General features: G+C 46.4%; 1 protein-coding gene across 1 annotated transcript; it reads left to right on the top strand.

Annotated features, from left to right (window-relative positions):
* The first annotated feature begins 9990 nt into the window (after window positions 1-9990).
* KLF9 (KLF transcription factor 9) lies at window positions 9991-26677 on the top strand. The gene is made up of 2 exons (XM_054003156.1): window positions 9991-10822; window positions 21094-26677. Exons 1-2 carry the CDS (start codon window positions 10354-10356, stop codon window positions 21324-21326), a joined length of 702 nt encoding a protein of 233 aa, XP_053859131.1. The 5' UTR covers window positions 9991-10353; the 3' UTR covers window positions 21327-26677.
* Window positions 26678-27932: the final 1255 nt, after the last annotated feature.

The raw sequence follows: 27932 nt of genomic DNA, 5'->3' as shown, positions 1-27932 counted from the left end.
CTGATTTCAGTGCAAGGCTGACAAGAAGAGATTTTACCTAAACCCAGTACAGGATAAAAACGTTTATAACAGGAGCACAGAAAAGGAGTGGCAGTGAAAATCAGTGGTTGATGTTTATACAGAAAAGCATTTTGTAAGTGTAAGAAAACAATTCAGTATTTTCTAATTTTCTTCAGTCTAGGGCTATAATAGCATTTTTTCATGTCCTGGGGTGAATGTAACAGTTAAGATAATGTTAAAGAGCAAGTTACCATTCTTAACTAATTCTTAAACCAAGCTTGTGCTGGTACAGACAAACCTCAAAACAGGACCTACTATCATAAAATTTAAGTACAGCTCTCTAAGATAAAACTTTCTTTAACAGGGATATCTTATTTTAGAAAATATAATGCAACTACGAGAATGCGTTAAGACCAGAGACATCTTTCTAGTCTCACTATTGTCCCTAGAGATGATTTATGATAATATAGTGCAAATATGCAAGCACAGACATACTCAAGCACCATTCAGTTCATGTTGTACTACATGTGCAAAGGCTGTGTAATAAGCAAATCCTAAAAAGTGAAATAGCACGAAGGATATGAGCTGTGGAATTCACAGCACCTTCACCAGCACCAGTAAGCATAGAAGAATTAACATGAGCATATTACTTGCTCAACAGTACCCAAAATTATGAAAGGAAGTTAATATATTGTCTTGGTTTAATACATTTGAGGGGGACACTTCAAAATTAATTACCACCCCTTAGTTTTAGCCCATCCCTTTCCACCATTAAGGAGAAACAAATATATGTTAATACAAGTGAAAAAAAATAACAGTTTATTAACAAGTAAAAGCGGGTGGCTGCAGTGACCACATGCAGTGGGGTGCTCCATTTGTCCCAGCACGCTGCTGCAGCTGCAGACAGATGTTGAAAAAATCCCACTTGAAACAGTTTTTGATTGAGAAATGCAGCTTCTAGAGTTGGTAATGTTGTGAATAGAGGCAGGAAAAAGCCAAGAGGCAAAGGGAGCAGTGGAAGAGAGCCTCTGCCTCAGCGCTTCAGACTTCTAAAGAGACCGCAGCACCCCCAGCCCCTGCCCCGCCTTTCCGTTTTGTGGCTGCAGAGTCTGAAAGGGACAGTAGCAAATTTGGGCAGAGAGAGATATGCAATACAATAACATTTTGGGTTACCCAGGGTATAGGTTTAAACACTTTGCTTTTTTTATCACATATTCCCAAATATTGACTCTAAACCTGCATTGACTGGACCTGTCCAGCTATCAGATCACAGAACCAGACTGGTTGCATTTGGAAAGGTCATCTGGAGTGGAGGTTGCATAGTCCAACTCCCTGGTCAGGCAGGCCCTCCTACAGCCTGTTGCCCAGGGCCATGTTCCAGCTTTTGATGAATGGAGTCTTCAGAACTTCCCTGTGCAACCAGTGCCATTGCTCAGTCACCCTAACCTGTGAAAAAGTGTCTTCTGACGTTCAAAGGGAGCCATGTGTGCTTTTAGTTTGTGCCCACCACAAGTTGTGCTGTGTGACCTCCCTTCAGATATTTGTATACACTTTTAAGATTCCACCCCTCCCAAGCCTTCTTTTTTCCAGGCTCAAGTCACAATTCCCTGTATTTTATCACAGGAAAAGTCTCCTAAACATCTCTGCAGCCCTTTGCTGGATTTGCTGCAGTATGCCCATGTCTCTTCTGTACCTGGGACCGCGCAGCAGGACCCAGCACTCCAGGCGTGACATCGTCAATGCTGAGGGGAGGGGCAAAAGCCCCTCCTTGCACCCGCCGGCAGCACTGCTGCTAATTCAGCTCAGGGCACCATTTACCTTCTTTTTTTACTAAAGCAAACTTGCCAGCACCTGTTCCACTTGGTGTCTGCTAGGACACCCGGCCTCTTACTGCAAAGCTGCTTCCAGACACTTCGTCTGGAAAGAATTTCTTCTGATGAAGAACCAAACCTCCTAAGGAAAACTCTCACGAGTGAACCGTGTAACACCACCAGCAGTGGCAATTGCCACATTACTGTAAATTTAGTTGCCAGTACTCTTACAATTACAGCAATCCAGCAGGTCTCCCATATGCTATAGCTGAGAAAGCTCCAAAGCCAGTCTGTGCTAATGCTTCAGGATTCCCACTGCTGGAGAATTTGCAGTGTAGCAACACAGTGGTGAGAGATTGATTGCAAAAGATCCTCACTTCCTCGGGTGAATAGTCCAGGGAGAAAAATACAGGCATCTTCAATTTCAACTGGCACTTCAGGAAAGTCTAATGTAAAGTCAGACAACACTCACCAACTCTCCTTACCCCCCCTTCTTCCCCCTGCACCCTCTCCCTGAAGTTTTTGTTTCTGATGAAAAAAAAAAAAAAAAAAAAAACAGTAAAGGGGAAGGAAATAAGATAAAGAAATGAAATACTGTATTGGAAAACATTTTTCTAAAATACGTATGATTTTCAGGATGTACAAGACAAACTTCTCTAAGTTGTTTCCCTGCCTCTCACCCTCCCTAAAACCTTTTTGTCAGAACTGTTGTGCAAAAAATCTTGGATTATTAAGTTAAAGGAGAATAACCTGCTATCACGGTTTTGCAGAAAATTAAAAATTTCAGGAACTCTGCATACACAGAGGCCAGGGCCACAGTAAACACAAGAGGTGTTGGTGCTGTGGTAGAAGGGCGCTGCAGCGTTACTGCAGCAGCAAGGTGACGTCTCAACTCTTGGTAGCATCTCAAGTTTTGGCTGTGGGTTAATGTGGCACGGTCTCTATTTTTTTTCTGGGTTAATGTGACATCTCAGTTTGGCAATGGGTTGTTGAGGAGTTAATGTGACACCGTCTCGGCTTGAAGGCCCTTCAGTGATGGGTCAGCTCGGCTGGACTTAACCCATTCAGGTGCCTCTGCAGAGAAATGCCACCTTTCTCAAAAATATATCAACAGCACACAGCAAAGGAAGCCATAAGCCCACAGAAGACCGGGAGACTTTGGAAGTGGATAAAATGGGACCCTGAGAGATGGCGGGCGACATTGGCGGGCGGGCAGCGGGAGCCGTGTCGGCGCCGCTCCCGCCCGTCGGGGCAGAGTGTGGGTGGCGCGCATGGAGGAGGCGAAGGCGGGAGCGGGAGGGAGGAAGATGGAGGTGGCGGAGGGCATCCGAGGTGAGGCGAGGCGGAGCCAGTGGCGGGGACGCCCGTCCCCTTCCCAGGAAGAAGAAGAAGGAGGAGGAGGAGGGGCTGTGGCTGTAAAGCGGGGGCGGGTAGGTGCTGGGACAGGGGTATATCTCTGCCACACACGTACTGGCGCGGGCGCGGCGCTATTAATAAACCGCGGGGGACTGTAATTCCGCCCCCCCAGCTCCCAGGAAAAGTGTGCTCCCGCGGACTGCCGGCCCCGGCGCTCCCGGTCCGCCGCCGGCTCCCCGACTGGCCAGCCCGCTTGCCGACTGACTGATGGTTCGCTCGGACACCTCCCCACCAAGACAGACAAACAAACAAACAAACAAACGAAAACAATAAAAAATTCAAATGTAACATGCATTTTGCATGTTCATTATTTAAATAGGCACATATTGTATTTATTATATATGTATATGATGTAGGTATGCGTGCGTATATGTAATAATATATACAATAGGTATACATTTATTATATATTAAATATAAAACAAAAATATCGGTAGGTATTATTATGTTGTAGATATAACGATCTTATTTTTATATATGTAAATCGTATACAACATGCTATATTCTATATGCTTTTTTAAAATTTTCTATACGTAATCCAAAGTATACCTATGTATAAAAATAACGTCAGTTTTTTTTTTATTTCGGTTGGGGGTTTTTTGGAGGCAGAGGGTTGAAAAAGATGACGCCGTTTTCTTGCAGGCGCGTCCCCACGGTGAATTAAAAAAAGAAATAATACTGATTAGGAAAAAAAAAAAAAAAAAAAAAAAAAAAAAAAAAAAAAAAAAAAAAAGAAAATGCAACAAATCCCAACGAACAAACAAAACAATAACATGAAATAGCAGCGACAGATCTCGGCGAGGAAAACAGCCGCAGAGCCCTGGTGTGGCGGGGGCCGCGGGTGGGGTGTGCATGGGGGGGGCTCTCACGTGGGCGGGCGGCGGGCGGGCCCGGCACCCCCGATCTAGGGCAGCGCGTTCCGTACCGGAGCGCGATGTTCCCGCAGCGCGGGGATTTCTGAGAACTGGGGCTGTGTCCTCAGCTGAACCCGGCGCCGCGGCCCTCGCACAGACGCGGCGCCTTAAAGCGGCGATGGCCCCGGCGGGCCCCACAGCGCCGGCGCTGCACGTACGCCTGCAGCCCGCAGTGCGGAGCGGGGCTGCGAGCAGCGCTGCCCGGAGCCCGAGGGGCTGCGACGGCGCCTGTCACGAGCACCTGCCTGCACTGACCGACCGTCTCTCCACCCTGAGGACTTCGCACTATCCTCGAAGCCCATGGACTGCACTTCAGCTCACTGCTTTTCCATCTCTCCCCTTTTTATGCCTTTTTTCTCTTATTTTGCAACACCTCATCCAAGGAGTGAGCTGCGCGACTGTACTTACTTATCACCTGTATCACGGCATCTCTTCACTGTGACAGCCTTCCAGGGTGAAACAGCAGAGCTGCCATCAACTCTTGTGCCAGTGTCAATTAGGAAGTTTTGAAGGCCTTGCATTCAACAGCACTCAACAAACTGACCTGATGAGCTCTGACCAAGTGCTGCCAACGGAGGCTTATCTCTAGTCCACATTCCTCACATACGTTATGGCCGTTCTGCTGCCAGCTTGTTTTTCACTGGATGTCTTCACTACAGTCAAAGGTAGATGTTCCCAAATTAACTCTAGTCTAGCTTTCTACATTTGAACTTGAGACTCACACACGCATATGCACACTGAAGGATGGTGTCTGATGCAGGTTGTAAAACCCATCTGGGATCCTGAGTGCATACTCAAGCAGCTAGCCCACGCTGATTCAATGCTGCCATGGCTACACCACTACTGGCACCCAAACCAAGTTGAAATGCAGAGCCTGGTGCCCAAGTGGGCTGTAATGTCATTTAGGCACATCTCCTGCATACTTACCACCCGCAGAGATAAGATCCAGAAGGGAGGAGCCATCCTTATTACAGAGGTTCAAGATCAACTGAATTGCTCATAGTTAAGCTGCAATTCAAGAGGTATTAGAAGGACCTCAAGACCAAGACCACAAACCATCCTGTCATGCAGAATAAGGGCAGAATTAGACCAGAAGAAGGTAAAGGTAAGAGCAGAGAAACATAGTCTCCAAGTAGTAAACAGTATGTTTAGTAGTAAATAGGAAAAGAGCACAGCGCTGTATCCACAGTACTAGTTTCTAAAAGAAGTTGAATTTGAGACTGATAATCCTCATACTCCTGGATTTTCAGTCCAGAAGTGTCTTCTGTCAGCAGCCTTCTACTGTACAGCTGCTTTTAAAATGGAAGGACAGTCTGTTAGTGGATACTTACTGTGTCTTGCAAGACTTTACATAGCAAGCAACTCTGCTAAATCATTCTGATCTATCAAAATTGAATTTGAAGGTTTCTGTTGCATCACACAAAGCAACTTTTTGTCTGTTCTGTGTGTTCAGTGACTGAGAGTCATTCCTTCAAAAGGTTAAAGTACTTCCTTCCTACCACACCAGTCTTCACAATGGGAGCTGTGGCAGTTATGTGGTAGAAGAGGTTGCTGTATTTCCCTGATAATACATGCAGACAATCTGGGCAATGCATTGGTTCGAAAGATACCACACACATGTAGAATATAATGTGTTCATATTTATATGACAGCTGAATTACCATTCTGTCACGTGTCCAGAATATCAATAATGAATTTTCAGTGTGGTTGCAGGCTTTAAGAACACATGTCAGCAAACAGGCCATTTATCTTGATATATTATTTCAGCCATTACTAACAATTGATCAATCCCTCAGCATCTTGTCAAATCATTTGAAGCTTATGCCCATGAGCCTTGGAGAATGAAAAAAGTCAAAGCAGAATCTGGAATAATGTTTGGAGCCTGTGAACTTCAAAATATTAGGAAATATTAATACAGAAAAAAGATAGATTTCTTTATTTTGTCTTGGAAGAAAGATACCATCAGAGAAGAAACCTCTGTGCTCCATAGAACAGCCCACAAAAAGCAATAGAACAAGGTTTGAAGCAGAACACCTGATTCAAACTGTCTTTACAAAACCATTTGCTCCTCAAAATAAATGTTTTTTGGCCACAGTGGCACTAAAGGTCATTACATAAATTGGCTTTTGGAGCAAAAACTTGAGGATTCCCACAGTCTGGGTCTCTCCAAGAGTGCCTGCCAGGTGTGTGTCATCCTCATCCTCCAGAAAGAGAGTGCAATGTTTTAGGCACGAGGTTAGGGTGCGCAAGACTTGGGGGCATGGAGTAAAGGATAGTTGACATGGCTTTTATTCTGAAAAGTTCTGGTTTTGAAAACAGAAGACATTTTTGAAAGCCTCAGAAATAATAAACACTCTTCTTCCTCCACAGCCTTACATCTCTCACAGAACCTGTGCCCATCCCTCTGGTGAGAAGAGTCCTTCTTCACAAACACACAGATTTGTTCTCCCTCACCTTCTTTGCAGACCCTTGAGTCTCACTTCTCATTCTTCTCTTTCCTACTTCCCCTGCAACATCTTCCTGTGCTCAAGCATAAGTCCCTGGCTATTACCTGAGCCCCCACCTGTGCCTTCCTCACTCACCTGGAGGTCACAGTTTTCATTGCTCACAGCTCCCCATCACTGTCCCTCTGGACCAGAGAAACAGCAGCTGCCTTAAAAGCAGCCACTGACAACTTCCACCCTGACTCCACCTGGATGTACTACATTCCTGTACCCAGACTGCACAGAGGGCAAATACCTGCCCACCAGAAGCTAGTTTGAAGCCGTAACAATGGGTGGAATTTGGACTTCAGGCTTTCACAAGTGAGTGCCCTCGGGTGACAAGGGGTGTTAGGGTTATATCCAAGTGCTGTTGTGGGTTCAGAGCCATAGAGTGGTTTCACTTGAGAGGGACCTTAAAGATCACCTAGGTCCTACCCCTCTGCCAAGTTTCACACCTCATTTGTACAGTCTAAGAGAACATCCTTGTTTAGCCTAGTTATTGAAAAAAATAGTGTGAATTATAAACCGAGCTATGGATTAAAAGCATGCTCTGAAACCATATCCAAATATTACCATCAGCACAGTCAAATCTGAGTGATGGCCTGTATCATCTGGAGATAAACAGGTTTGTGAGCACAATCCCATTTCCAGGCATGTGTCTGCTGCTGTTCAGAAAGTAGACATGGTAATTTTGATACTCTCTCCAAGTATAAAATTAGCATTGCTTTTTAAGTATTGTTTGGACCCAATTCACTTGGAGTCTTGGGGTTTTGGACTACTAGATACATTTTAAAAAAAGGCAATATATTGTCTTTAATAGGCAGTATATTCTTGGAGGAATACTGGAATTATTTTAAAAGGTTGGTATGCTTCCTCATTGTGGAACTGGGTACAGCTTAGGCTCTAATCTTTAAATTAGCCAAGAGGTGCCTTAAAACAAAACAAGCTTGCAAACAGAAAAGGTTTGTCTCTTTTATTTTAATTTGTTATTAACACTTTCCTCTCTGAACTGTACAAATTAATGTCAGAGGTATTTACTAATGTGAGTATCTGACAGGAAATAAGCAAATCACCTGCTGGAAAGCTATTTGCATGTTACTGCATTGTGGATTAGGACATCTTCTAGCAGGAACTTTTGGACACTGTCAGCCAAAGAAGCTCTGAAAGTGCTGTGAAAAAAAGATTACAGAAAACATCCAGCTTGGGAAGTTACATCCCGGATATTCAGATTAATGAACCAGGGATGCAGTTTTCTGTGTAAAATACTGTTGCCCCTCTGAAGGAAACAGAAGGTTGTAGGCACCAGTACTATACAGAAACTAGACATACATCAACAGCTTTAGTAAAGAAACAACAATACCTTCTGTTACTCCTTCCTATCAGACCAGGATATCACACCTCTTATTATGCCTGGTGTCTCTTAAGCACCAGAGGCCAGGGATGCTAGATTAGCTGTGGAAAATGCTGTGAGAACAGGGTTAAGAGTGACTTGCTGACCGATGACTGAGACCTGAAGACCACCTCGTTAGGTACATTGCTCTATTCAAGTTCTCTCTTTGGTCTTCATCAGCCTACAGATGATCCACTTACAGACCTAGCCTCTAGCTCTTTTGTTTTGCTTGTGCATTTTGATTGTTTTTTGGGTTTTTTCCTGAGTTATGGCACATAAAATTATCTATGGCTGATGCCAGTTATCCATGGCAAAGGATTGTTACTGCTCAAGGTTACATGCAGTGATCCAGGGTGCTAGCATACAAAATGGCTGACATCACTAATTTTTATCTCCTGCAGGAAAAGAACAACACTGCCTCATTTCGGTAGCCACTTCCTCATCATTTCCACATTCAGTTAATGACATTAATAGCACTCCATAAAGCTCTTCACTATTCAGGCCCTGACTGTTTTCGTCAGGAAGGGTGGGCTGTGGTTGAGGACAGCAAGATTCAGTTAGGGACTCTGGCCTGCCAGGACTCAGTCTCCTTGGGATGCAGTTCACAAAAGCCAGCCAAAGCTCCTCTGCCTGACAGGAGTGCTTCTCCATCTAGATGGTGATTTCAGAGGCACCCGTGTTACCTTGGGTAATGCCGTAGAGAGGCTGACGGGCATTACTTCAAAGGCAGAGTCTTTTCATTACCGTCTCTCCCGATGCCTGCAAAACAGCAAAACACACTGACATACTTCACACCTCAGTACTGGTGGCTTAGGGATGATGGTAACCTCTTTTCCTTTTTTTTAAATAATGCTTGATCCAGAAGCAAATTTTTCACTCTTCTCTGGCTGTGCACAGGTCAGTTAGCTTTCACAACACTCTATGAGCCTTCCGCGTTCAATGAGGCAGAGATGGGGGCGTGTTATTCGGGTAGACCTGACAGGTTTTTGGGATTCGATTAGGCTGGATGGCACTTAGTTGGCGACGGGGTAAGTGTCAACCTGACCTTTATTTTAAGCCAACAGTGGCAAAACGGCAGACACTATCAGGTGGCTCTAAAACTCTTCCCTGGTGGTGCCGCTTGGTGACCCCCGCCGAGGTACCTGCCCCGCTCACCGTGGGGGCACAGAGGGTTCTCCTCTGCCCCGTGTTACGGAGCCGCCTGTCTTAACGATAACGCTGTAGCGATGGAGCGCGTAGCGCCGCCACCGGGTTTCTCCGGGGGGGCTTCGCGGGGTCCCGCTTCCTGCACTGTGCTTGTCCTCCCGTCTCCTGCCCGCGTGGCCTGGGGGTCCCGTCCCGAGGCAGTACGGGCAGCCCCATCTCGCGGGTGCCGGTGCCGCGGGCAGGGAAGGGGCAGCCAGCTCGGGGTCGCGCCGGGGTCATGGACACCCCACGCGGGCGGGGCATCCCCGGCGCCCCTCCCGCCCTTACCCGGCAGCGGCGCGGGGGGGCCGCGGCCGGAGCGCGCGCCCGCCGCTCCCCTCGCCTCCAAGCGTTGCGCACCTTTCGGGACCGGGCGCTGATTGGCGGGGTGCTGCCAGTGACATCAGCCGGCTCACTTCCCATTGGCGGACCCGTTGCTGGGACCGTAGGACTTCCACGGAGCCACTTAACCCGCTCGGTGCCGCCGCCCCGCGCCGCCCCCACCGCGGACCCCCGCCCAAGGTCGTCGCCGACTCCTCCGGGCCGCGGTCGGGCCGGCTGCGCGAACCCCGCGGCGGGGAGCGGAGCCGCGGCGACCCCGTCGTCGCGCCCTCAGCGGCGCCCCGGCATCGCTGCTTTAAGCGGTCGCGGCGGGGCGCCCGGAGTAGCACGCGGCCTGGGGAGGGAGCGCGGCGATTGGCGGGGAGGCCGCCCGGCGGACACGCCCCCACTAGAAAAGGGGCGCCGTGAGTGGCGGGGGGAGAAAGTAAACACAGCCGGCCGGCCCTGCCCGCGGACCGGCCGGGGCGGGAGGGGCTCCGCGCCTGACGTGATGGGCCCCGGCGCGGCCGCCCCCGGGCAGGAGCACGCGGGGCGCGGGGCGGGCGGTATCCTCTCCCCCGGCCCCTGCACCGGACTCGGGCCGGCCGCGCGGGCGGCGCTCCCCCCTCGCCGACTGCGCGCCGCCCCTGGGGGGCGGCGGTGAAGGACCTGCCCGGCGCCCCGCTATTTATTCGCCCCTCACGCCCCCTTCCTCCTCCGCCCCGCTCTTTCCCGCGTCGCGGGCGGGCCATGGCTGACGGCGGCGCGGTCGGCCCGGCGGACGAGCAGTGAGGGCGGACGGAGCCCCCCTTGTCGTCGGGGCGCGGCCGCACCATGTCGGCCGTCGCGTACGTGGACTTCGTAGCGGCGCAGTGCCTGGTCTCCATCTCCAACCGCTCCGCCGTGCCCGAGACGGCGCGGCTGAAGGTGCCGGGCGAGGGGGAGGCGGCCCGGGAGCTGCGCGACCCCCGCGACGCCTGGAAGGACTACTGCGCCCTGCTGGCCATCGCCAAGAGCCTGCTGGAGCTGAACAAGTACCGGCCGCTGCCCGCCCCCTCCGTCTGCAGTGACAGCGTGGAGAGCCCCGACGAGGACGCGGGCTCCGACAGCGACGCGGCCACCGAGCAGGGTTCCAGCCCTCCCCGCAGCCCCCCGCCGGGGCCGTCCCCCCGCCTGCGCGCCGCCGGGGCCGCCCCTAAGGGGAAGCTGGCGGCCGAGAAGCGGCACAAGTGCCCCTACAGCGGCTGCGGCAAGGTCTACGGCAAGTCTTCCCACCTCAAGGCGCACTACCGGGTGCACACAGGTCAGCGGTGGCGGAGGGAAGGGGGCGGGAGCGAGCGCTTGTCCTCGGATGAACCCGGCCAGCGGCGCGCCCGGCATCCCCGCGCGCCCCCGCCGCCCTGCCGCGCCGCTCTGGCTTCGGGGCTGGCCCGTGGCTCTCCCTCCATCACGCCCCCACTTTCTTTCCCCTTGTCCGGCGGGAGCTGGCGGCCGCCCCGGGCGGGGCTGCGGCGGCGCCTCCCGCCGCGCCCTGCCCGCCGCCCACCTGCGCCGGCCGGAAACCGGCCCGGGCCCCGGCGGGCAGTGAGGGCCAGGCGGCAGATGCCAGGGAGCGGAGCGAACTTCGCGTGTCCGGCGCGGCTGGGAGGGGAGGATGGCGGTAGGAGCCGCCGAGTTCGCTCGGGGCGTCGGCGAGGGAAGCACAGGGGCGGCGAGATTCGGGTTTCCTGCCGCTGTAGGCGGACCCGGCTGCACCGGGTCAGAACTCGGCGCCCGTTCTGCAAAGGAGGCGAGGGCAGTGCAGTCCCCGCCCCCGCCTCTCTCGCTGCTCCCGCCGTCGGAACCCGCGGCCTGGGCCGCAGAGTTGTCGGAGAGCTCAGCTCGGCTGCGGGGACTGGATGCCGCGGGGCCATTGCGCCGGAGCAGGGGCTGGCGGGGCTGCCGGCTCGGCTCGGGAGGGGGCAGCGGCGGCGTCTCCCTGAACCTGGGTGAGCTGCATCTCTGGGGCTTACGGACACACCCCCCTCCGGCGGGCTGGATGGGCGAACTCGGCAAGCGCGTCAGCTAGAGCCGGTGTCAGGCGCTCGAGCTAGCGGTGGAGCACCGGTGGAGGAGAGCACCGCCGGCTGCTCCCCAAACCACCCCGGCGCTACCCTGCGCTGCGCCTCCGGCCGGGGGGATCGAGGCGCCGTGCAGGGAGGACCGACCCCGCTCTTCTCGGCGGCAGCGCCTCGCACTATCGGTTACCGTGATCCAGCTTTGACGTGTTCCACAAGGGCTTCATTCATCAAGCTGTTTGCTCCCATTCCCAGCCCTCGGCGGGGCGCCTCGGAGGGTGTGGCAACATGGAAACCTGGAGATAAAACGTATCTGCGGCAGCCGAGCCCCAAGGGGACAGCAGCTGCAGACTTCTCTGTTCAGTTTGTTGGTCTTCGTTTTGGTGGTTTTTGTTTGTTTGGTTGGTTTTAGACCTTCAGTGCAAGTGATTGAATAAAAACCTTTATGGGTCTGAATTGCTCTTGGGATCATAGTGGAGTACAAAAGGCTGCTTTAAAAATGTTCTGAATTAAAGGATTGTGTTCAGAAACAGAAAGGAGTGAATAAAAAGAGACAAATACTGCCAATACATTTCATGTTCTGTCAATGATGGTGCTTTTGGGTTTTGTCTGTTGGTGGTGATGGTTAGCAGTGTAATGCAAAGTAAGTTGATAATCCAAGGAATTGCTGTAGAATTTAATATGGGTTGGGTAGAATATGGCCACATCTGAGCTCCAGCTCAGCTTCCATTGCTCCAGTTCACCGATGCGCCTAGGTGTGAGTGCACTGCAGAGGAAGAGGCTCAGGTGATCGTTGCGGACTGGTGCCCTGCTGGCAAATCTGGGTGCTTACCTCAAGAAGCTGGAGAGAACAGGGTAGGATTACTGGATGTGGCTCAGCGATGAGCTCTGCAGTTAGACTTTCTCTCTGAGCTGGGAAAGAGGATGGTCAGTGGTGACCATATGCTGACCTCATAACCAGTGCCAAGGGTTGTTGTGTTACCAGCTCGGAGACTGCAGCTCACATGCTCTTTTGGAGGCTGTGTGTAACTGGTGCTCTCCAAAATGTTGTCTCATAAGTGACAAAGAAAACGTTAGTATAATTTCCATTTACTACCCCATGCTCAAATATGCACCCTGGTAAGAGAACCAGAATAGATGCTGGCTGAGATAGCATTCTGTGTGATGACATGTAAATTAATGTACTGTACAACCCACACAGCCTGCTGTAAGCAAGTAGTGTTATAATAAGTACTGGTGAAGTGGTATGAGGTTTAGCATGTGCTGCTCCCAAGTGGGTGGCCTTAGCTCCAAGTATGAGGCATTTGACTCAGAAACATTGATGTACTGTCATGGTAGTTCTGGGTGATTAAAATCACTGCAGACATCCAGGAGTAATGAACTTTCAGAGCTTCCTAATGTGAAGTTAATTGTAGCTAACTGAAATGCTAAATGATACTGATAATGTTAATTATTTTTATAGATGACAACAATTCCTTAGCAACAGTGGGATTCAATGGGACCTCTGGAGTTATTCATAACTATATTGCAGGGCGTTAATGGGCCCTCCTTAGTACCATTTTATTTCCTTTCTTTCAAATAATGTCTCTCTCATCTATCTGCCGTTTTTCACCAGGCCACCAACAAGGTTTTTTGCTGCAGTGTAGCCTTTAGTGGAAGTAGGTGCACAGCCACCAGTAGAAGTTTCCTGGTCTTAAATTTTTAATATTTAATCCCAGTATTTCTATATTGGAGAATGGCTTAAGGATTTCTGTTCACACCCCTGAACTTGTGCATACTCACAGTTCTCTTTATTCATAAATCCTAACCAAGCAAGTTGGGAAGTCTGGATACTTCTCTTTCTGTGTAGTGACTGGGAATCTGAAAACTCACCAGTTCATCTTTGGTAGCCTAATGCAAAACAAGAAACAAAATACCAAATCAAGGTAGAAGGGTAGTAGACAAAAACTTGATGGTTAGAGGTCTGTATCTTATTAACCATTCTTTAACCTTGTTGTTTCAAAGGTTCCATATTTCAGATACTAAAAATGTCAGTATAACTGTTCGCTTGAAGTTTGGGCCTTTGATGTTTAATGCTAGTTCAATTTCCAGAAGGCCCAAATTAGCCATCCATCAGAAATTATCTTTTGGGTTGATCTTTACAGAAAAAGTTCAGCAGATGGCACTGCACATCCTGCTTGTGCAAACCGTCCCCTTGCTTGTGCTACTAGGCCTAGGTGAGACTCAGGCCCTGGAAGTGGTACAGAGGTTGGGAAAAGGTGAAGGACCCATCTGAACGATAGCAGGTAAGCAGAGAGTTACCTTCAAAATGAAGAAGAAACAGAAATCCTGTAAATAGGTGGGTTTAGAGGTTTGGTTTTGACAGGTGTAGTTGTGTAGTGTTATTATTAGCCTCAAAAGCCTATTATTAGCAGGGGGAACAGCTTAACAGAGAGGGATGTGCAGGCCAGAGGGTTTCCAGGAAAAATGAAGGCATACAAGAACAAACAAGCAATCTCAGTCAGGAGGCCTGGCCAGGGAGTGCAGGGTAAAGGGCAGGGAGAGAAACTGGCAGGAGAAACAAGTGGTACAAAATTCATGTTTGCTATGATGGTGTGAATATAATCCAGTTAAAGGGCACATGACTACTAAGACCAGATCTTCTCTGTCCCTCCTTCCTGACCAAGAAGGTACCATAAAAGTAGCTTGTGAGATGGTTCCTCCTACTAGAGTTGTAGGTGTTTACTTGTCTGGGGAGGCTGAGGATTGATGGGAATTTCACATACACATCAGATGCCCTAATTAAGAGTTTAGATGCTCAAAACCCAGATGTGGGGAAAGTTCTCCCTCTTCAGATAGGCTTTTCAGCCAACTGTATCATCATGTAAACTGGATGCAAACAATGCCAAGAGTTCTGTTACACCAGGCAGCTGATGCACTCTTAAGTGCTCCCAGAATTTGGCTCTCACCAGTGCTCAGAAGCAGGGGTTAGGCAGAGGTGTGAACCCATAGGTTGACAGTCTGCACAGGAAAGTGGAGGAGCATTTCCAGTAGAGTAAGAACAGGCACTGCAGCTGCCTATTGCTGCTATCCAGATATCGTGGTGTTGGACGAGCCCCTGTATTGGTTTGGTTTGACTGTACTGCTTTGTTATTTATGTTCTAGATTATCTCACTCAACAGACTGAACAGATGCTAGTCTGTTGACAGTTCTCTGCTCGCTGCGATCTTTCTCAGTAATTTTGTTGGAGCATAATCTGAAATTTAGTGTTTTAAGACCCTCCTATCCAGCTTATGCCATGTCAGTTACCCAGATCCTTCAGAATAGGACCCAAGAGCGAAAAGTGGAGCCAACAGCATATTTTTTGTTAAATGCAGATTACCATGTGAAATACCATGGTTAATGAAAATGCACAAATTGCAGGAGTTCTAATGGGCATATTTCCAGGTCATGGAGAAACGCGATGATCCTGACTGGGAGCCTTGCCAGATGAGTAAGAAATCCTCAAAGTTGTCCAGTTCCCAGTTGTCTTGTTTTCTGATAAAAAAATTAAGATTATAAGCAAGTGTATTTGTCACTTGCAGGAAAGTGCTCCAGAAAAGTTTATCAGTTGAGTCAGCATGACAAAGTTCACATGTAGGCCAGAAGCAGTGAGCAGGCATTATCCATAAGAGCACAACTCCTGCTTCCAGATGGATGTATTGAAATTGCAGCTTTACTGAGTTCTGCACAGTGTTTGTGCTGTGGCACTGAAGACCATGTGGTGGCTGTCACTGCTCTTGTTAGCCTGTGTTTCTTGCGGCGTCAGCTGTTAGGATTGTTGCAGGAACTCCTTTGTTCCTCTTTGTTGGCTGCTGTGTTGTTGTGCACCAGGCTGCTGCTCCTGTGCTTCTGGCCTTGAACAGCTCCCAAGCCTGCAACTGGAAGAGCAGGGAAGAGCCAATTTAAGATTAAAAAAACAGGGTCTGAGGGAGTGATGGCAAAGAATACTTGAGACACTGTTCACTTGTGGTAGTACAGTTTACCATCTGTATTCAGGTTATGATGAATGTACACAGCCTGAGAGCACTCTATAAATACCTTAAACTTGAGGGAAAAGTCTGTTGAAACACTGGCTAATAAATTCAGAGTAAATATCGAAAGCTACATTATCTTTCTGAATGCATGTGAAATTGGATTCCCCCTTTCCCTGTCAAAGCTGTTCCATCTTAACAAGGAAACTTGATTATTCATACAGGACAGGAGCTTAAACCCAATGTCCTTTGTTCCCAGGTAAGTGCACTAAGCACCAGGCTAGGAGTTGATCTCTCCCCATTGTTGTTATTATTCAAGTATTACTGCAAATGGAGGAAGTTCATATGAAGATAAGCTGGGAAAGGAGAAGAGCTAGGAACTTGTCTCACATAACCATAAACATGCTATTGAGGGCTCTTGTCTTAGCTACAGAAGCATGGATTTAACTCTCAGGTGAGATTTGGAAAGATCTTTTCTCTCCCTAGTAGCTTACCTGACTGATCTCTCTGTCTCTGTCTATGTGTATGGAGGCACAGTCCCCCAAAGAAAGCCTTCTGTAACATGGTCAAGGAGGTTTGTGCTGTGACAGAGAAACTGAAAGGACATCCCTTGCATCTGATACTTTATCACAGTGGGATAACAGCAAGACAATTTTTTTTAAATTTAGACTCAGCAGCAGCAGGTTGTAGCAGGTCGTTTTGCATCTGGGTTTTTGAAAGAGACTCAAAACACCTGTATGTCCAAGCAGCTGCTGAGTGGTAGTTTTAAGAATATCAGAGCACCTAAAAACTTGCTGAAAGCAACATTTTAATACTTGAAACAACCTGTTGTGTTTAATCCTAAGTCCTGGCAGAATAAACTTCTTGCTGGAACCCATCCATCTGTCACCTATCCCATCTTTTTGGTCTGTTGTCTGGTTGGATGACCATGGTTTAGGTGTCCCAGAAAGCATTGGTTTAGGCATGTGGTCCCAAACATCCACCACTGCTGATCTCTCTGTTTGTACCTGGTTGCCATGTGTTTTAATGATCTGATTTTGGAATATCTCAGAAGAGGAAAAAGCCTGCTTGAAAGGCGTCCAGTCTGTCTGCTCTGAAGATCTATCTTCATCAGAATATCTGGCATGTGGACACCCAGTCAAAGTCCAGTGTCCCACAGGAAATTGCTTGTTCAGAGTGTGTAGGGCAAATAACTGGGAGGAAAAGTGAGAGATACCTGAGACAGATAGCAGATATTCTGTGTTTTAAAGCCACCATGAACTGCAGCTCCTAACCTCAGTCATCCATGCATAAAGCAGCATTTTGTGGTGAGGAGGCAGATGACTAATCAGGATACCACTACTACCTGTACTTATGTTAATGAGCCTGCTAATGCCCACTTTGTATTCTTTTTTCAGAAACCCTTTATGTGTAAGACTGCAGTGTGGAAAAATCTGAAATGTCCCAGGGTAGGGATAAAAGCATTATTTTTTAATCTATTCAGGATAAAATAAAGTGGACCTGCCTCAGGTCATACAAAGTAGTTTGGATATAGAGTTTATACTTGCCCAGCAAGAACAAACTAAACATTTGTTGTAGAGGGTTGGGAGAAGAAGCAAGTCAAAAATGGCAGGTGTAGCAAGAGGGCTTAAGATTCAAAGGATCTGAAGGCCTTTACATACATATGGTATTTAAAGTAAGTCAGGGTTGCAGGAGTTCTTTAGACTATAGAGAAGACCTGTGAAGCACCACTGTTAACTTATACTGAGAATAAACTGTCTCTCACTCTATTCCTGATGCCACACAGCACAAAGAATGGGAGTCTGCAGATGCACCTGTTCTTATTACCTAGAAATCAGTTTTTCATTCATTTTTTCCTTCTGTAAGCTGTTCTGGATATATGTGCATATACATATTCATCTTATTTTTTAAAGAAAATTATTTGCTTTTTGTGTCTGTTGTGTTAGGATCCAATCACACATAGTTTCAAATTATCATGATGTACCATTGACCTTTCCTTCATTTCTTGATGGAAAATCCCATCGGAGGCATAACTTAAAAAGTCAGTAGCATACAGCCACTAAGGGAAGCAGTGTATAACAGCACTGCGTGTTGATGTTTCATTCTGCTGTTTCAAGCTTTAGCATTACTACCCCAAAACTAAGGGATAAAATTCATAAGGAAAATACCTGCCTTGCCTGAGCTGACACAGAAATCCATATCTCCAGATGGAGGCAGCACTAGCTTGTACTGCAGCTCTCTAGGCCACTGCCTGCCCAGCAAGCATATGAGCTGCAAGACTTGTTTTCTCAGAGGGCTCTTCCACAGACATCTCTGCTGCTGCAAAAAGAAAGCATGTCAAATATAGCAGATGCAACCACTATCTTTGTAGAGTGTACAGTTATCACATGCCATCAGCCATCTCCACCTTGCTTTAAGTGCTTCCTGGAGACACGCCTACCTTGCACCTATTGAGACTGTCACTGAGGTACCATCCCTTTGGGCTGCTGTCATCCCTTATAGCTTTGTGACCAAGGGGAGCAGTGAATTCTCAGGCTCAGAGATGACCCCTGAGGGCCTGGAAAAGCCTCCCTCCCCCTTGTCTCTGCTCTGAGAAACATGGAGTTTAATGCATCCAGGCATCAGGGATTGTACCTACTTTCCTATAGGCACTTCCAAAGTGGCTGTGACAGCTTCTGCAGGTTTGTATTGCTGAGATACAAAGTCATTCTTTACTACTGTACTTGGGAGCTCTGTGGTGGATGGGGGGCTGTGCTGGTGGCATCCACGTGCCTCCAAGGGAGTGTGGCCATCCATCTCTTGCTGCAATCCCTGCTGTGTCCCCATCCTCATGCACAGCAGCTTTCCTGTTGGTAGCAAGGTGTCTCTGCACCATGCCAAGTTTCCGCAGCCTTTGTGTCCTCCCCCAGCCGGGCCCAGGGTTGATTCCCTGCAGAGTACAGTACCAAAGGCACAGCAGGTTTGCTGATCCTGAGCAAGCCCTGCCTTTCCCTAAAGCTTTGTGGTTACACTCCATAACCTTAGAGTGCTTTCCCCTGGTGGCATGTCCAGTGGATGTGTGGGGTGGCAATGGTGGATGGAGGTCATGCTTCTCCTGTCCCATATTAGAGGGAATTCCAGAAGCAGGGCCTCATTTTATCTTCCCAGGAGAAACTCCAGGAGGGCATGAGGGAGGAGTTCAGTTTCTTAAGGGCTGCTTGAGGCCAGATTTTAAACACTACTTTTAGACACTCAGGTTAGATACTACCATGCCTAAAATACAGGTGCTGCTCCCCAAAGGCTGATGTTTGCTATCCAGCCTAGGCACCTAATCTCCCTATTTACAGATGGGCACTTCTGCAGACTGAAGAGCTGTCCTGAGGTAGATGGCTGGAAATGTGGTTTCCGGGGATGAGGCAGGGTGCCTCAGTTGCTCCCACTGCTCTGGGGTGTAAATGCCTGACACAGAGGCATATACTAGATGGCTCGACATGTGCAAGACGTATGCCACTCCTCCCACACTCCCAGGGGGACAAGAAAGCTGTTCTGCACCTCCCACTGCCACCTGCTTCCAGGAGCTGTGACAGAAACCATGAGATAGATTGCAAAAGAGCAGCACAAGTGAAATGCTTGCCTCAGATGTTAAGGGGCTGGCACTGGGCAAGGGTGGTGTTGTGAGGCCTCTGTACAGCCCCTGGTGCTGCTCCACAGTGTAGCTGAGGCCGTGGTGTTCATGCACACATGACACTACATAGCTTTAATTAATTTGTTTTATACAGAAATTATTATTATTATTATTAATTTGTTTTAATTTGTTGTCGTTGTTCAGAAGGTTTTCCAATCATGTCTAAAAGCATACATCAGGGAGCCAAAAATGCATTTATAACAAACAAAATAGCCTGGTTCATGATGGCTGGCAGCTCTGCCTCCACCAGGCTTGGGCAGGCAGCTGGCTTGACTTCCGCTGCTCCATCCTTCCCCCGTGACTGAGAACCAGCATGGCCATGAAGTGAAGGAGGCAACGACAGGGGCAGCAGCCACAGGGCTGTGCTGTGACTTAGCAGTCCGACTCATACAGCTCTGCTCCATGGCATGCTGGTTGGTCTGGAATAGGGCAGCTATTAAGGAGCACAAATAATTAGGAGCCCAAACAGTGAAGCGTTATTCAGGGAAGTTTACTAGGACTTTCAGGACCCTTGGTGTTACTACACCTTAACTTATCTGGCCTGTCCTTATCCTTCTTTGGCCCTTTGCATGCCTTCAGTGAGTCCTTCTCTGCAACTCTACCATACTTTGTACTGACTGTTGTCCTCCTGGATTCAGGGCTGTTCATTCAAGTCTGTATCTTTTTGTCTCTGCTGGTGTATCTGGGGAGAAATCCAGGACCCACTTTGTAAATCACCCCTTTTTTGTTGATCTTTGAATGTAAAGTGAGCTCACCTGTTGTGCCAAACCTCACAGTACTAAGAAATGCTGGAGTTCCTGAGTTTCTTTCCAACATTTCCAAGCTGGAAAACCCCTGGGACAGTTTTTGTATTTCATGGTTGACAGTAAATAGCTGTCACAAGCTGCCATTTATATTCCCTTCAGGAGGCTCTGAAGAAAGAAAATTAAGGGATCAAACCTGCAGCAGAGCATAGTGGAAAGCTTTTGTGTGAACTTAAACATCTTCAGTTTCCATCTGTGTTATGTACTAGGGTCAGGCTTGCTGCTTTGGAGGCACTGTGTTTGTGCCTGAAGGTAAAGCCTGTCCAACCCACAGAGGTGAACTGTAGGGATGTGGAGTGCCAGAAAGATAACATGGATTGCTCTTCAATCCTTACACCCTTGTTTTGTGAAAGCAAAGTGCGGTGTCATTTAGGTTAAGGTATTTGGATTTGTTTTTCATCATTATAGCAAACATCTATTCTGATAGAGTGTGAATAATGAGGTGTTTTTCCTGTCTTCAAACCAGCTGTCTGAGATTGATACTTGCTGGAGCACCTTGGCTTTCCAGAGGAAGGGCTGAAGGGGGGGCATGGAACTTCCCTCTGCAGGTGCAGCAGTTTTGCCCTACATGTTTGCAGCCCTGAGATTTCCCCAGTGCCTCCTCACTCAGTTCTTCCAGGGCTGGAAAGACTTGTCCTACCTAAAGGATTTTTTTTGCATTATTTTCTAACTGTTGCAAATAATTCAGTAGAACGGAAGTGTCAGAGGAATAATTCTGGCACACCTTTCCCAAGCTACTGTAGTGAGAACAGTATGAAAAACATACAGGCAAAGGCAGATTTCATTTCTTGTTTTGACAGTCTTCAGGTCGTGTAAGGTTTTGCACTAGAATGTGAGTTTCATGTGTTTGGCGCGGTTTTTGGCTTCTACTGGAGGTGAGAGTGAAACCTGATGAAGTGAGTTATCAGCAACTCCACAGACGCTGGCACCATGGCAGGAAACAAAAGCAGCTTTTTTCCCTCAGCAGTATGTTCTTTGGCTCCTCAGCAAAGCTGGTGTGTGCCGATCTGCATTACTCCTGCCCCCCTAAATCTCTTGTCATCCTTTCTTCCCCGCAGGTGAGCGACCATTCCCCTGCACGTGGCCCGACTGCCTTAAGAAGTTCTCCCGCTCCGACGAGCTGACGCGGCACTACCGAACCCACACCGGTGAGAAGCAGTTCCGCTGCCCCCTCTGCGAGAAGCGGTTCATGAGGAGCGACCACCTGACCAAGCATGCCCGCCGCCACACCGAATTCCATCCCAGCATGATCAAGCGATCCAAAAAGTCCAGCTCCAGCAGCTCCTTGTGAAGGCAGGGCTGGCCCTGGGGGAGGAGTGGAGAAGAGGCAGGCTGTGGCGAGGGTGCAGGCAGTGGTGCCAGAACACGAGCATCCACTGCGGTGCCAGTCACCCTTGCTGTCCAAAAGCACATGTAGCTGGCATTAAAAAAAAAAAAAAAGGTACTCAGTATCCCCCTCCCAATCTTCCTTCCACCTCCTGGCTCTGCCCTGAGAACAACAGTCTGGAACAAGTGGACTGTGGGGTGAGAGGAGGGAAGGGGCAGCCAGGGAGGAGGCGACCAACTCTTCCAATGTAATGCGTTGATACTGGTGTACATATACATATGACTGGGCAGTCTGGCCTGTGCCACCACAGTAGCATGACCCCAGAGTCTTTGTGATTGCTGTGTCATGAACATGTTTTGTTGAACAGTGTAATGCTGCTTGTATTTAGAGTCTGTCGAGTAAAAACACTTTCTAAGTCACATAAATAACTCAGATAAAAACTCCATAGCACATTGTAGAAGTGGGTTTACTTCTGTGTATCTTCTGCGATCCTGCACTTAAAGAGACTCTTAAGAGAAACATTACATATGTTACCAATAGTATCTGATTGATATACTGAGATAAGGTGAATTTATACTCAATCAGGCACATTAAAGTAAATAGGAATTTTTCATTTTTCTTTGTATTAACTATACTTTTGAATATCAGCTGGACTTTTCCAGAAAAAACATGTATGACTCAAGAAGATACTTAAAGCAAAAAAATCCCCATAAAGAGCTCAGTAATTTTCTGACTGTGTGTGTATTTAGCTCTGTTATTCACTTACCTAGAAAAATACAGCTCAGCCTAGATAATGTGGCGGGCATGTGGGAGCTGAAGCATATGTCTCTCATATGATCCCATACTTTACTTGTCAGTAATATAGTACTGTACTACAGAAATGCCACTAACAGTGCTTTATTCTGCTGTGGTTTGTTTGAATGGGTGCACAAAGCAGCTACCATCTTTACAAACTGCTGCTTTTTTAAAGGCTTTTTCTCTTCCTACATTTGCCTTAAAGATTTATTCTCTTCATACCATGGCCTAACTCCCTTGGAGTCCTATGGGAATTGTGTGTGCTTATGGAGAGAGTAGACCTTTTCTTAAGAGCACTCTGATAATGGAAACACCTAAAATTACTGTAAGGAGCACTTTAGAAGGGCTCCTGTATCTCTTGATTGCTCTTGCTCTGGAGTATGGGGGAATACCACAAGCTAATTTGAAATACATAAGGTATCTTGCAATACTCCTTTATGACATAAGCTTCTCTTAGTACTTTGTACCTGTGTCATACATGGCACATCAAATGGTCATAAAAACAATGTTAACTTTTATTTTAAAGGTATTTTTTTATCTTTAAAAGGAGCAGAAAGACCACTGAATGAAAAATTTTAGATGTGATCATTAGCAAATATTTCAAATTTTTTTAGGTTAAAAGCATGAAATTTAAGAGGTTATCAGTGATATATTTTTCCCCTCCCCCTCCCCCTGCATAATGGGGGAGAAATCTGTTTACACATTATTTTTTTTCCAGAAATATTCTTCTGTTTGCTTTTTACCCCTTCTTCTAGAAGAGGAAGGGGAGGTGCAGCCCTACTACAGATTTAGGGCCAAATTAATTTTGTGAGTATTTACACTGAAACCCAAAGTGTCTCCACTGCAGATGAATTTAGGTCATCTTGTAAAATTCTGTACATAAAAGATCTTGTTAGCACAGCTGCAATTACAGTATCTTATTGTTTTATCTGATAAAAAGCTTGCTTCCTAGAGACAAACAAAAAATTAACTTTGAGAGTAGAGTGTTTTCCTCTACAGTTGTATATGGCTTTCAGCATTAGAAATCAGTTTGCATCCTGTGTTTTTACCTGTGTAGTTCATAATAGATTTTGTCTATGTGAAGAGAACTTCTTTTAAAGCATTGGGGATATTGAACAGTCTATGGAATAAAAAGGGATGTGTTTTCTTCAGTGAAGACATCAGGAAACCAAGCACACTTTCTACCTCCGTTTCAGCTTTTTGAAACATTTATTTTAGAAACCAAACTTTAATTTCTCGTATTCAGATTGAGTCATAGGGACATAGGTTCTTTGTAATAAAAATTGGTAGTGTTGGTGTTTTTATTGACCAAGAAATACAGAAAGTATTCTGCTTACCAGTAACTGTTAATGCTGCCTTGTGGAGTAGGGTCAGGGCCATGAGCAGCCTGATGAGATTCAGAGGTGCATTTTTGTTCATCTTTGTTCTTCTCTCTGAAGATCAAGCTAGATTTCAAGTCTCCATCTTGCAGTCTGGATTGTTGCCATTTTGTGGGACAAATGCAGCACTTGGAAAATTAAAGCCCAGTCCTGTGAAATACAAGAGATCCTCACATCTAATCAACCACAACTAGAAGCCACAGCTGATAAGCAGATCCTAAACAGTATGTAAACATTTTGGTCACTTAACTACCAGGATTAACTGGTATATGGAAGTAAATGGCGAGCTTTATAGTATCCATGTTGTGTATTTGGGGTAGAATGCACACTTAAAGAAACGTTCCTGCAAAGTCTGAAATAGGTGGGAGGTACTTTAGTCCATGGGACAATGGGACATGCAAGGCATGTGTCACCACTGCCAGTGACAAGATCCTGTTTCTGAAAAAAACCCTTCCTAAATGGTAGTGTATGCTGTATTTCAGCATTGGACAGAGAAGATTAATGTGATTCATTAATCTCTAAGAGAATGCATTTGGAATTACCAGGTTTGGGGATATCATTGTACTGTTTTGTTCATTTGTGATTTTTGGGTTTTGGTTTTTTTTTTTTTTTCCAGTTAAAGCAAACAATGGCTTTAAAACAGTTTGTTTTAACCTAAAACAAACTGCAGGTTAGATCTTTGCATCTTGAAGTTAAGTTTTGAATAGTGTTGCAAGTGTTGGAAAAGGAAAATCAGGTTCTCTAATACTGTATGTACTTGTTATACTATTTTGGAAGTACTTAATAGTGCTGAAGTTAGGACAGCTCCTCTCCTTAATTAAGAAAGTCCATTAGCATAGAGATGTCATGGATTTAAAGGTATAGCTATATAATATACTTCTTCGTGAACTTTTTTCATGACTGACATTACAGATCTGTTTTCAGCTTGCAGATGGACTTAGGCCAGCATACACCAGACTGGACACATACTTCAAAATGCTGTTCTACAAACCAGTGATCTGTAACACTATAAAATACCAACTCCCAATAGTTTAATCAGTTTTATTTTTGTACAGTATTCGTATTCTTTATAAGTTATTTTGCTGTCCTGTTTTGTAAATCACATGAAATTGTAAAAAAAGGAAAAAAAAAGTAGGCATAGGTGTTTTTGTACATATGTATATATATATTGTCCAAATAAAGAAAAAAGGAATAAAAAACCCAAACATGGTCTTGAATGACTGCAGTCAAGCAGTGGTCATGTAAACTGGCCTGGAAAAAAAAAAATAATGCACATCATTAAATCCATAGTTTGAGCAGTGTGTGAACCAGCTTCAAAGGTCTAGTCATCATTTAGATTGGGTTGTCTTTCTCTACTTTTCCAGGGTGTTTTCACTGGTATTCCTTCTACTAATACAGCAGGGTGACAGAGACAAAACTTGTACTCAGGAAAATGTGTCCCATCACCTGCATGCTCCAGCTCCCAAGAAGTCTGTCTCCCACTGCTCCATGGCTTTTGAGCTCAGAGTGGTGCTCTCCCTCACACCGTGCTTCAGCCACACTGTGGACCATGCAGCCACACTACTGCCTTGAGCTTTCCATGGCTTTGGAGGGTTCACTGCTGTATGGAGATAAAAAGCATCTGCTTGGCCTCTGAAAAGGAAAGGCAAGGTACCCTGTGCCAAAAAGCTCCCTGACATGCATGGTCATGGGCATCACAGTTACTGAAAGCAACCACTTACAGAAACTTAACCAGGTACATGGGCACAGGGCTCGGGTATGACTACAAGATGAGCCCTGGACCCAAGGGAACATGTAATCTTCTAGCAATGCAGTCAGGGACAAATGGGTGGAAGATTGCCATCTGCAGCTGGAACGAAACTTGTAAGTAGCTTCCAGATTTTACTCAATGCTGAGTTGGAGTTTTTTCTTCTTGTGTTGGATGGCTAAAGGACAGATAAAAAAACCTCAGCATAATGTTGTCTTTTTTCAGCTTGTCATTGATTTTATGAACAAGGGACAGAGAGCTGTGGCACTGGCCTCATTCCCTTGTAACCTCATAGTAAAAGACTTTCCACAAATTTACAATTCTTCCTCTTAAACCTTTTAATATTTGGTTTTAGTGCTGTAATTTGAATAGCTACAAAAATCTGCCTAGTGTACAGGACACCTTAGAAGGAAGTTTCCAACAACTGAGATGTAATACATTGTACAGAGGGGTCTCGCTAGAGGTGGTATAAATTTTGACTAGGAATGGTTACATCATGCAAAGTCTTGGGTGCACCACAGAAGCATTGGCAGTTGGCATGGGGAAGTGTGACCCTGAACACAGACCTGCTGATTCTGAGAGCACAGTTCCTACAAGGTTGTAAGGATATCCTGTATTTTCATTTTTCCTCTCTGTCAAGGACAAAAGAAAGGAAACATGCCCCAAAATGTCTTAACAGTCTAGTTGAATGCCTGCAGAGTGCTTCAGAGAGCATACAAGGAAGGCTGGCTTTCTGAATCTGCTGCTGGGTGACCTGGATAATTTTGATCTCCATAGGAGTCTATAACAACGTTGTTCAGCACTCACTCTTCCAGGGCTATGGAGTCTGTGAGGTTTTATTTATGCATCAGAGCTCTGTAATAACCACTACTTTCTCAATGACTTTTGCTTTGGAAACAAAACTTCCAGGTTGAGCTCCTCACACTGCTCAGCCACATCGGAAAAAATTCTTCAGCAGTAACTTAATGCAAATGCCCAATTGGCAGAACACTGTACTTACTCAAGTACTGTTTATGGGACGCCTTTAAAGGAGAGAAAGTTTTCCCAATGGGAAGAATTTTTCAGCTACCATTCTTTCACTGCCATGCTGTCCTCAGCTGAGAAACTTTCTGACCCCTAAAACATCTCCTCAAACACTTCCACGGGTATTGTGGAAATCTTCCCATTTCAATAAGAGAAGGTTTTGACTGCCATCAGTTCTAATCCTTAACAGACATTTATTTCTGTATGATTACACACACTATTTTTCTGGTTAATCCACGGCTTTTGGGTAAGCTAGAGTCGTATTGCTTTCAGCTTGTATTTTTGAAATTGCTACAACTATTGCTGTATTTTTACTGGCTTGTGACCTTCAATTGATAATTGATAAACATCCTATCACTTTTTATATCAAACCCCATCAGTCTCTGTTTCATAATGTCTACTGCCTCTTAGGCCACATAATGCCTGTGTGTCTGCACAGTGAAACACACGGTACAAAGGAAATGGAATGTATAAACCACAGCACATGGAAAATCACTGAGTACATAAGGGCAGTTCACCATTACAAGATCCAACAATGCCATCTTGGAATTCAGAATGCATGAAGAAATAAACCAAAGGTGCACAGAAAAGTCTTGGGCTTTCTCAAAGGCTTTTTTTTTCTCTTCTGGCTAATGGGCAGGGACCAGAAAGACAGAAGCAGCAATTTCAGAAGACACAGAAGTAAGGTATATTAGAGCTTCCCAGAAGCACCACATACCGTGATGTGGGCTCTTCTGTTGTTAATGACTGCTTTGGTGGCTTTGAACAGTGTTTGTAAGCAGAAAGCATATTTTGAGAGCCTATGAAAACCCACACATAACCGCTCTGTCAAAAAATACAAGGGAAAACCACAGTTGTATTACTAGCCTGTGCAGTGCTGGTAGCAAATCACTGCCTCTGCTTTCCTGCATTGCATGAAATAAGCCAGGCCTTATCTAGAAGCTAAACTACATTCAACTCTTACATCTAATAAGCCATATTTCTTAGGGGTATCATTTCTAAACAAACACTTCAAGGAGGACAGTCTTACTGGAAATTTATTCAAACTGAAATAAAGGATTCTCCCCAGTATAAGCTACTGCAAGGATTTTTCACATATTGATTTCTGACATACTGATGCTTAGGGAATTGCATGCACAGTGGCAACTGTACCACTTTAAATATATTAGGTCAGTATATATTTTATACAGCAAAGTGTATTTTAAATTCTACAACAATTCTGACCAGGAAAGTCCTTCATGGATGGCACAGTTCAGTTCAGAAAGAAACACAAAGCAGAATCAGATTCCTCAGCCACTGGGGCCCACAGAAAACTGTAATATCAGTGGCTTTTCACCTGAACAAGTCCTTTAAGCTTTACTGCAGGAGGACAAAGTGAGGCTTGTACTTTTGGTAGCATCTGAGAAGTCTGCACTCCTTGTACTGATAATCTGCTTTGGATTTACATTGTGTTTGTAATTCCTCAGGAAAATGAACAACAAAACCATCAAAACAAGTAAAAACTCTGCAAAAAAACCCAAACCACCAAACCAACCAACCAACCAACCAACAAAAAACCCTCAAAACCCAACCATCCAAAAAAACCTTTATTGTCCATGAAAACCTATTACATGACCCAAACTGACA

This window comes from Vidua macroura, chromosome Z (genome assembly GCF_024509145.1).
Source record: "Vidua macroura isolate BioBank_ID:100142 chromosome Z, ASM2450914v1, whole genome shotgun sequence".
Lineage (NCBI taxonomy): Eukaryota > Metazoa > Chordata > Aves > Passeriformes > Viduidae > Vidua > Vidua macroura.
Note: the sequence above shows the minus strand (reverse complement) of the source record. Positions and strands in the feature narration are given on the sequence as shown.